Source organism: Colias eurytheme, chromosome 11 (genome assembly GCF_061535395.1).
Source record: "Colias eurytheme isolate Ceu_HAF_F1 chromosome 11, ilColEury1 Martin Lab GWU primary, whole genome shotgun sequence".
Taxonomy (NCBI): Eukaryota; Metazoa; Arthropoda; class Insecta; order Lepidoptera; family Pieridae; genus Colias; species Colias eurytheme.
In genome coordinates, this window is record NC_142990.1 from 10,317,646 (window position 1) to 10,329,556 (window position 11,911).

At 35.3% G+C, this 11,911-nt stretch overlaps 1 protein-coding gene across 1 annotated transcript; it reads right to left on the reverse strand.

Annotated features, from left to right (window-relative positions):
* Positions 1–4,963: 4,963 nt before the first annotated feature.
* On the reverse strand, positions 4,964–7,646 carry LOC149904835 (uncharacterized). Its single transcript, XM_090107581.1, has 3 exons — positions 7,433–7,646; positions 7,167–7,280; positions 4,964–7,050 (listed from the first exon to the last, which is right to left on the reverse strand). Exons 1-3 carry the CDS (start codon positions 7,644–7,646, stop codon positions 4,979–4,981), a joined length of 2,400 nt encoding a protein of 799 aa, XP_089963707.1. The 3' UTR covers positions 4,964–4,978.
* Between the last annotated feature and the right edge of the window lie 4,265 nt (positions 7,647–11,911).

Consider the following 11,911-nt stretch of genomic DNA (forward strand, 5'->3'; position numbering starts at 1 on the left):
GGTTTTTTCGCGACAACCCTCCATGGGTTTTTATCGTCCATATATTCCTGAATACTGTAGTACGCTCTCTGAACTAGTACATTTTTTATATAAGTTTTAAATTTAGAACTACTAAACTCCTTAATATTATGAGGAATTCTATTGTAAAAGCGTATACCTTGACCCATAAATGAATTTTTAACTTTAGCTTATCGGAAAAATGGCATTTCAATTCTATTTCTGTTTCTTGTGCCATAACAGTGTCTATCTCCTACTCTTGTGTGTAAGTCGGCGTTTTTGTGTACATGCAAAATATTATTAAATATATACTGTGATGGTACAGTAAGGATACCAGTATTCCTAAAGAGATCTCTTAGTGAGTCCCGAGCACGTAAATTATATATATTTAGAACGAATGGCTCTTTTCTGTAAGATAAATATAGTTTCTATATCTGCTGCCCTGCCCCATAGTAGAATTCCATAGGACATAATACTATGAAAGTAGCTGAAATAAACCAATCTAGCTCTATCCTCATCGGTGAGACGCCTTACCTTTCGGACCGCAGATGCTGCTGAACTGAGCCTACCTGCAGCGGTGTTGACATGGGCTCCCCACTGTAGTTTCTCGTCCAATGTTAACCCAAGAAATACAGTCGATTCTGTAGGGTGTAATACCTCCCCGTTCAAGGTAATATTTCTGCTTAACTTTTTAACGTTTGGTAGTAAAAATTCAACACAAGTTGTTTTTTTGGCATTTAATAATAAATTATTAGCAGTAAACCAGTCGGATATGTGTAAAAGAGCACTGTTCACTTCGTCAACATTTGGGTCATGCCTATCCACATTAAATATTAATGAGGTATCATCTGCAAACAGAACTATTTCACACCTATCCTGTAAATAATAAGGTAGATCATTGATATATACCAAGAACAAGAAGGGTCCTAAAATAGATCCCTGTGGAACACCAATGTTAATTGACGCACCGCTAGAACGTTCTCCATTAACAACTACAGTTTGTATCCTATCATGCAGGTATGAGGCTATGAGGTTCCGAGCCCGTCCTTCAATCCCATAGTGACCAAGTTTACGCAATAAAGTACAATGTTCAACACAGTCAAATGCCTTGGAGAGGTCACAAAATATCCCCAAAGCATTTTTTGAGTTTTCCCATGCCTTATATATATGTGTTAGTAGTGCAACTCCAGCATCTGTGGTTGAGCGCCCCTTCGTGAAACCAAACTGTTTGGTGTGCAGCAAACTATTAGATGCAAAGTGACTAGTCAATTGGTTTAATATTAACTTTTCGAATACCTTACTTAATGTTGGTAAAATCGAGATAGGTCTATAGTTGTTACAGTCTTCTTGATCGCCTTTCTTAAATAGAGGTATAACTTTACTAAGCTTTAATAAATTAGGAAATGTACCATAGTCACAACACTTATTAAATATAAAAGCTAAATTGTTCGCAATATTTTCTATTATATTATTAACTAAATTTATGGACATTCCCCAAAGATCACAAGTATTTTTTAAATTTAGTGTCTTAAAGGCTGTAACAATATCATTAGCAGTTACGTGTCGCAATTCAAATAATGTGCTGCACCCCGCAACATGGTCCCTCAAAAAGGTCTCTGCAAGTGCTGAAGACGAATTTAAATTATTAGTAATGCTAGCAGGGACACTACTAAAGAAATCTTCAAATGCAATCGCAACATCAACATTTTTGTCAATAACCATGCCATTATTAACAAGTTTTATGGTATTACTTGATTTGCTTTTACCCATTTCACCATTAATAATAGACCAAACTGTTTTAACTTTATTATCCGAGTCACGTATTTTATCTCTGATATACAAACGCTTCGCAGTAAAACAAACAATTTTAAAAGTTTTTGAGTACAGTGAAACTTGGTTAAGTGGGACCTGGATAAGTGAGAAACCTCCATAACTGGAACTCATGCTGAGGTCCCAACACTTTGGCACTGAATTACCTCTGTTAGTGGGACGAGGTAAACCTCCGTATCTGGGATTTGTTCTTTCGATTTATCATCATAGTTACCTCTATAACTGAGACAACGAGTAAATTTTATAAGCATAAACCTCTGTAACTGAGATAACATTGTTTGTTTACTCATTCCTATTCTACCCTACCATATATTTTATTAAATGATCGCACCTGTATAACTGAAATAACCTGTATTCTCACCTCTATTAATGGAACCCTCTGTAAATGAGACAGATATTTATTTATACCTGTATATCTGAGACACTGGGTAAGTGGAATACCTCTATAAGTGAAACGACATTGCAGGTCCCTTGATGTCTCACTTAACCAGGTTTCACTGTAATTTCTAACATAACTAAGAAAAGATGGGTCTTTATTATATTGATTCATACCATATAACTCATAAAGAACGATCCTAAACCTATGTATGCTAGGTGTCGCCCATTTACTAAATGGTAAATCCTTGGTAATATTTAAAGATTTAACTTTAAATATTTTTTCAAATTCATTATGCACTAAATTAAAAAGATTTTTAAACATTTCACAAGGATTATTATGACAGGATTGATCATTCAGTACGGGCAGGTTTTTATTAATATTATCTCTAAATTTATTAATGCCTTTTTTAGTTATAGGCCTAACATTAATTCTTTTAAATTCAGGTAAACAATCCCATTCAAAAACTACTTTCTGGCCACAGTGATCCGAAGTGAGTGTATTGAGAATATTTTTCTCTAAACAGTTGCAGTTGCAGTATATATATTATCAATACAGGTTGCAGAAGTAGGTGTAATTCGTGTGGGTTCATTAAAAAGTTTATACAGATTAAATGACTGAAACAAATTAACAATTCGTGTTGCCGTTTGTGTTTGTAAAAGTATATCAATATTAAAATCACCACATACTATAACTTTTTTTTTACTCCTACTTAAACGCTTTATTATTTCTTCCATGACTGTCTCAAACATATTATAGTCACTGGAAGGGGGTCTATAAACGCAAACAATAACATAACGCTCCAGCTCCACACAGGACAGTTCAATGGTCCGTTCTACAGAAAGACTAACAATGTCAGTTCGTTCTTTACATTTTACACTATCATGTACAAAAATAACAGAACCTCCGTGAATAGCCTGTGTCCTAAAGTATATACTTTTTAATTTGTAATTTTCAATATTTACTAACGACTGACATTGTTTAAGCCAATGTTCTGTTACACAAAATATTTTAATATTGTTATCATTCAGAAACAATTCTATTTCTGACAATTTGCTAGCCAAGCCTTGAATATTTTGATGCACAATGGAAAAAGACTGCTTAGCTGTTGTCTTATAAACTAGTTTAAATCTAGCTTAGGGCTAGATTGTCTGTCAACACTTAACCTAGGTTGATGTATATAATTACTACTACATAAAATTATAGTAGATCGATGGTCTGATACCGAACATGTACCAGACTGATTAATATTATATGCTATTAACATAGCAAGTTCTCGCTTATATCTAGATGGCAGATACACTGTATTCTTTGTCAAAGTAAACGATTTAATACATAAGTTAATGTCAAAGTAAATGAATGCATCACGATGATGATTTGTTATGTTATACAATTTTAAATTCATATTATGAATTAATCTATTTTGTTCTTGTGTCAAACCAGGTAGGTATGGCAATGTACACAACATAAATTTACATTTAGTCTTACTACTAATTTCCAACATTTTTTGAAATCCTACATTAATATCCTTATTTTTTATATTTAAACTATTTCCAAATAGTATTATTACAATATTATTCTTATTAAACCTGAAATGATCAAGTGATTTGACGATATAACTAAATGAACTGCTAGGAGTGCAAATATTAGTGACTTTAAGCCCTAAGTTGTTGAGCATAGCGCCAAAAACCCTGACCAATATTATCTGACAACACAATAATTTCCTGCTCGGAAAGGTGTTTAGTTTTACTAGTTGAAATTGTTGTCACGGGTTTAACACTATGTATGTCAGTGCAGTCAAGCTTATGGGGCGACGGTTGCTCATTGTCACTTTTTGAACACTGACATACATATTTATTGGTCAGCGACTCAAAGCGATCCATATTTTCATTGCTCAACTTAATCAAGTAATCTGCCTCTTGTATATGCTCGTTAATTTGCAATTGGGCAGCAGAATATTTCTGGTTGACATCATTTAACATATCGCCTCTTTGCGACGAAACCGTGTTATTTCGAAAAAGGCGATTTTACAGGAGAGCATTTTTAAACTTTCAAAAAGGTATATTAGGTAAATGAACGTTTTTATGGGTTACATCTATAACAAATTATATGAATTATCTTATTAACTATTGCATAATGCAAAAAAAATACCCTAATTTAAAAGATTTTAGGACAAAAAAAGCATTAAAAAAAAAAGGAAAAAATATGTCACATTTTTTCTGAAAAAGTATAAGAAGAACGATGTAGCAAATTAATCTGTCACGTTGTTGATGCTATTATTTTTATTTTATGCTAAATTATAATATAAAAACACATTGTTGAAATTAGAAACATTTATTAAACAGATGAAATAGTTGTAGCTAAACAGTGGTTTCTTTGGACAAAACTATTACTAATCAACAGTTAGTCAGCCTTTATTGAATGTAATCAATATTCTTCTCACTTTATGCTTATTTCTTCTTACATTGTAATCATCTTAATTATATAATCTCAAAAAACTAGTAATCTAAGTTTTCAGTCTCGGTCATAAACTAAGTAATCAGTAAATTTGCACAATTAAGTGCTTACTTTATAAACGTATGTTTATAAAGTAAGCAAAATTCTAAACAAAAAATAATAATTATCAAAACATAAATCTCCTCTATGAGCAAAATCTTAAACATTATAATAACAAAAAACATAAAAATCGCCTATTAAAACTTTAAATAGATAAAACCATATCACTCATATTTTGTGCTGATATGCCATTCATTTCCAAAACAGTATTATTAAAACTTACAAGGCTTCAAAGAATGGCTTATAATATCTTGGGATGAGGTTTTTATTAACCAAATCCATGATATCCTTTTTCTTTTTTTCGGCTAATCCAGGTTTCCGAGTATAAGCTTTTTTCAATTCAATATTGGTATTGTTACTTATCTTCTTATTCTTCTTCAAAACGATGGCCTTCTTGAACTGTACGTCGGCATACGAATCTTTAAAAAATATGGCATTAGGGTCCTCTTTTTTAACTTGTATTACCTTTATTCCTGAAAACTTCACTGCGTTATTATCTTCATCTTTTACCAGCGCATAGTTCATCAGGTTGCATACATTTTTCCAGTCATTTATATCACAGAAACTCAATTCATTCACATGGAAAGGCTCCCCTTTTTTTCTGGCAGCTTTTATGGCACCAATAAATGCGTCAGGGGTATACATAGGACCTGATCTTAACTGACGTTTTACTTCTCTTTCTATTTGAGAATGGGCTGAATCGCCTTCATTCTGTGTGTGACCCTTGATTAAATATTTATGTGTCACTGACTTGAGATTTGGCAAAGTCTGTACAGCATATAGGTACATCGCTATCATAAACTTGTTTTTTTGCTGGCCAGCACAGTTATCTGAGTAGAAGACAACATCCAGATCTTTGGCCGTTTCTGAAACTTTCATCAGATATTTGAATACACAAGTGCCGATTTCGTTTACGCCTCTGTTAGCGTTTGATTCATCCCATACGAAACATTCAGCATTGTTAGTCTGAATATTATAAATTGTCAAGTTAAGTACATTCAGTTTTGACTTATAGTAAAAAACTGAAATTTCACCCTTAGGGCATTGAAAGACTGCTTGAAGATCGTAAACAGCAACTAAAATATTTTTGTTATTCTTGTCGTTTGCCTTCTCAATTCGTGACAATTGCTTTTCTCTTAGATGCATCTCATAGATTTCTTTTCCTAACTCCTTCTCTTCAGCTGTACTATTTTTATTTACTTCGCATATATCGCACAAGTCTTTTTTTGGAATAAAGAATGAAATGTTAAATTCTTGTGTAAATATGCGATAGAACATCAAGTATGTTGCAAAACGGGTATTTTGGGATTTACATTGTTCAACATAGTCCCTATGGAGATCTGTAATAGCTTTGCTACCATCGATGTAATGTCTTTTCGAGTTAGCACGAATGTAGTGCGATTCAATTTTTGGTATTGACTCAATAAACACTCTTACACCATCTTTTATATTTTCATCCACTTTGTTGTGATTTTGATGACACCCACGATTATCTTTCATTAATGAAATGTTAGTATCTTTATTTTTTTTCTTTAAAGCCGTCTCTATAGGGCGATTATTAATCCCCAAAGTGTTCTTAAAAAACAGTTTACATACTCTAATCTTCACTCCAGAAACAGTCAAAAAGAAAGCATTATTATTATCACGATTTAATGCTATGGTTCCGTCCGGATTAACTTTAACGTATCGATGTTTAGGGACGACTACTTCGATATTGTTTGCGATGAAAGACCATTGCTTTTCAATCTCGCCTAAATCCCAGTATTCTTTTAAAAGTTGTTGTCTTTGCTCCTCAGTGATATTAGATCCACATTTAAATGTACATGTTTCTTTGCAAGATGGTTTTAGTTTACGTTCCGGTATAATTTTATTAGTTTTTGTTGATTTGTATGATTTTCCACAGTTTCTTAGTCGCTTCGCAACATTTTTTTTCCATAATAATTCTCTTTTGGGCCTTTTTTTACCTTTTTTAGTAGGGGTATTATCTGGTTCATTTGACTCTACTTGCGTGGTGCTAACATTTTCGAAGGCAGGTGGTTCATTTTCTGATATTAGCAGGTCCTGTTGATTTACGGTATGAAATACAATTTCATGCTCATCTGTTGGGGTCACATTCAGGTCTATAGCATTGAGTACTGTGCTTACAGTAGCTGCACTAGAATGAAAAACGTCTTGATCCTTTCGAAAGTCGATGTTGGTATAGACGTCATTGTTGTCGTCAGATTCTGAAGAGCTCACACGTGCTGGTTTCATAATTTCATAGTTGGGGTCTTTTACGGAATCATCACTATCTAAAAAAAAAACCAAAAAAAATCTATTAAACTTTCAATTATCTATAAGTCAGTAAATAAATGTAAGATACAGTTATCGAGTACCCACAATAATATGAGTTTTATTAAATTTATACCTTCGTAGAAAGACGGACCACTGCTTGATGAACTACTGCTACTTGAGGAACTACTGGTGCTACTACTAGTTGATTCACAACGGCGACGATTAGTGACCATTGAGTCTTCTTTGTCTAAAACAATATCAAAATGATAAATATTATGATAACTACCATAATGTTTTCCACGCTTCACTTTACCATCTATAAGCCTCACACGAAACACACGAAAAGACGGGCGTCGAATAACATTACATACAATAAAATTAACTAATAATGTTACTTACATTCGGCAACTGCTGCAGCGCTGCAACCAGTCACCTCCTCATTTCGGTTGCTTTCATAGTTAGTTTCCATTGGAAAAGTTGAATCGCCTTGCTCGATATTATTGTTGTCGCTTTCATTTTCATGTATTTCCATTTGAGAAATGGAATTGCTTTGTTCTCCGTCATTATTTTCTTTTGTTGCTAATAAAACTAAGTATTTGGACCGCGTCCCCATCTGAAAAAATAAGTCTTAATAGTATTTTCTTTTAGTGCTTACAACGTGATAAATCATTATGTATTGCATTGAAATAAGAAACATATCTATAAAAACGGAACAACAATAAATGACCATCACTCATTTCTTGTAATAAAAAACCATTCATCATCAACAATGTTACACCTTATGATATCACAATTCAAAAATGTTATTATTTCAACAACAACGTGATATCAGATTTTATAAAAAGTTGCATTTGAAACATTTTTTCAAGAAAACCGAGTTATATTGCTTTACCACAGTATAATAACAAAAAATATCACTGAATTTAAAGATATGTTTGCAATAAAACTGTGGTACACTCGTGATATCACGTTTTTGCAGAAAACTGAGAGCTCCTTACCTTTGGCGCTTAAAGAGAAAACTAACTTGTCACAGTGTTGAAAACAGAGTACTATGTGAAAGGGACAACGCGATAACGCAACGTACCACTGTAGTGACGTCCTTTTCGCTCATGGTCTCGCTGTCCTTCACTTTTAAAACACCACGTTTTTGCACAAAATAAAGTTGAATACGGCGGTTTCGATTATCAAATAAAAAAAAAAAAACATTTTGCGAAATATCACGTTTTTCTCGCAAAGAGGCGATATGACTTAAAGAGTCTATCTTCTCCTTTAATTCATTTGTTTCTACATCATACAAGATTTTATAATATTCTAGATCCCTATGATATAATAAAAAAAATATTCTACAATTTAATGATAAATTTTACAAATCGATCAGCACAATAAAAGACATGAAGCCTTTGTAAAACATTTCTAAAATCAACTACTAAATTAAACAATTTCACCACAAAATCAATCTCCTAGAGATCGCTCAACAGACGGGGAAAAAGTACATGACTAACATAGTACGGATACGACCAAGACTGTCACATTTGAACCAATAATATGAACATAAAATTAAAATAAATGAAGTTCGTTGCCTAGCTTGGCTTGTCGATCGTAACTGATCGATCACTCAAGTTAAGCAACGTTGGGCGCAGTCAGTCCTTGGATAGGTGGTCGCAAAGTGGCATTTCAATCGAGCGCTACCATGCTACGGAAGTACGGAGGGCACGTAAGCCGTCGGTCTTGGTTGGTAACAATCGTTAGACCATGTCGAAAGCCTGGGCGGTTTAGAAATTTCGACACCAGGGTTGGCCACTTATCTACACATGAAGAAAAAGAAGAAGAAAATAAATTAAAAGACAAAATGAAATCAAAACATTGCAGACGAGAGTCTTTAAAAAAAAAATAACAAAAACTTGCGAGGTGTCAAGGGACACCCGGATGGAATTTTTTTTTAAGTTATAATATGTTTCAATTGTAAGCATTCTTTTTCCTCCAACCTTTATGTGTCTTCTTTTTAGTTTCTTTATTATTTAGTTAATATCCAAAAAGTCGTAACTTTACGTTTGTTATTTTGAAGATGCCAGAGATTTAAAAAAATAACAATGAAAACTAGGTATTTTTTTTTTTCTATCAAGAAAATATCATGGAATCATGTTTCTAAAACGGTACACGTATTGTGTTACTATTGAACTTTCTTGTCAAGAATTTTCATCTCGACAACTTTATTAATATAAAAATTACTAAGGTTTAAAAAGGGTCGTAAATGTTAGAAAAACAACTTTTCGTAAGAATACCTAACCAGCAACAAAAGCTACAATTGTGGATGGACATATTTATACAAATAAATATAGATCTAGGGCGTGTAAAAACTAGTGTGTGGGTCGCGGGCAAAAGCTAATTTAACATAAATTATGTAACTATGAATGAATAGAAAGGAAACAGGGGTCCATACATACAGTTTTACTGCAACCAACACAGAACGTACGCACCTGTTTCTTGCACACCGTGCACGCTCGCCGCTTGCGTTGGTGGTTCCCCATCGGGAACTCAGCCAATCGGTGAGTAACGTCGATGCGCTTGTTCTGTGTTGGTGAAGGCGGAAGTGGTGAAGGAGAGGAATGCTTTGAAAGAAGTGATTTTATCAGAGAGATTCGGAAATTACGATGACTTAAAGAAGAAGAGTGATGATGATGTATAATATACGAATTTAAAACGGACACGTTTAGCAATCTTCTGAAAAATTTTTTGTACCACACCCTGGTCCGTTTCCGCTCGACTGGGTACATGGACAATAATTGATCTTTTTTGTCCACCCCACCCATCATGATATTGTAATCCAATATCAGGATGGGTTTGGTGGAGCTATCAATTGTGCGCTGGCCGTTGCCATGGTATGTAGAGATCATAGCCACCCTATTAGAATTTCTCCATACCATGACATCGACGTCCCCTGCGGTGAGACCAGCAATTTGACCTGGGCGCATAATTTGCTTGGTGAGACTGTGTAGGGTCTGCGGAACGTACTTACGATCGGTTCGCAGGGTTCCTACACAGTCAAACCCCAAGGATTTAAGACGTCGAGCTAGGCTTGGGGAGTGGTAAAAGTTGTCCATCCACAATGTGTATCCTTTGTTTTCCAGACCTTGGATCAGTCGCAATACAATGGATGGTGTTGAGGCCTCCAATGGATCTTCTGTATGTTGTAGAGGGGCTTTTTTATGAGCGTGAACCTCAAACCGCCATAGGTAGCCGGTTTGAGATTCACAAATCTCATAAGTTTTTACCCCTCTACGTGCAGCTTTATTGGGAATAAGTTGGCTCATTTCGAGCCTACCTTTCCACATTAAAAGACTCTCGTCTAGTGCAATATTTTGAGCTGGTGTATAAAGTTCTTGGAATTTTTTGTTCAAATGTGACAGTATTGGCCATATTTTAAATAGTTTGGCCTCGGAGTACTCCAGTTCTACCGCACACATGTCGTTGTTATCGTTAAAATGTAGACATTTACTTAATAATAAAAAACGATCGATAGACATGTGTGCGCTAAAACCGGGACTATAAAATATGTCAGGGGTGGAAGACCAGTACTCCTCTATGCGGCTCTTAATAACAACCCCCATAGCCAAAATGATCCCAAAATATGAGTATAACTCATTGGGATCGGTGTCCTTCCACTGGGAGATACGGCTTCTGGGATACATGAGGTTGTTATTAATCATCTGGTCTGCCACCTGCTGAGCATATTTATTCGTCTCCGAGGCAATGTGCTTCATAATTTGAAGATCCCATATGTCAATAAAAATGTCATACGGGTCTTCATGAGAAGTTGTCGGACCAACATTATTTTCGGAAAACGTTTCCCGTCTCAATGCAGGGGGCATTGGAGAATTCGGAAACTCTTTCCAATCAAAATCATACCAGCGCCAAGGCTGTTCCGTCGCCGTTAGAGGTACAGCAGGCACTGGGTCAGCGACAGACACTGGGTCAGCGATAGGCACTGGGTCATTAGTGGGTGCATACTCTTCGGCAGCATCCTCATCCTGGTCCAAGGGTGTCTCCATGGTGCTCTGAAGCACCCTTGGAATACCACGAAACGCGACTGTCTTGTCTTCGTCGTCGTCGCTCTCGTCGGAGTCTTCTTCGCTTCCTGTAACAAATGGTTAAAAACCTGGTAAAAACCAGTAGTTTGGCTACGGCCCTAAACCAAACATATTAGCGGGTTCTTACCGTAATTGATTAGGTAAGAATTATCTTCACCTCGCAGTTTCCGTGGGCGAGGAGGTGGTAATTGCTGTCTCGGAGAGTCGGGTGGTAGCGTGCTTTGATCGGACTCCGATCCCTCGCATTTAACAAAGCTAGAATAAAAGCAGTGTGGTAGTATCAATATTTTTAGAGATAAATAAGAAAGTTGTAAGCTGAAATTGATATTTTTGGTTTTATGGCATTCAAATGCTTTATAAATATAAATTTATAAAGAATAGAAAAAATTTGATCACGAGGCGGGACTCGAACCCGCATCCTTTCGCGCCATTCCGGGGCGGATGCCTGACCAATTCAGCCACTCGTGACCCGCCAGAGCAATCGAATTTATTCTATTCTTTCAGTTTTATGTGTCTAGGGACACACCGCGCGCCATCTATTGAGATGATTAACAACCATCTCAACCAATATGAAACACTTTTCAGTGAATACAATATTGTAACGATGGAACACGACCTTTTTTTGTTGAAATTGATATTTTTGGTTTTATGGCATTCAAATGCTTTATAAATATAAATTTATAAAGAATAGAAAAAATTCGATCATGAGGCGGGACTCGTACCCGCATCCTTTCGCGCCATTCCGGGGCGGATGCCTGACCAATTCAGCCACTCGTGACCCGCCAGAGCA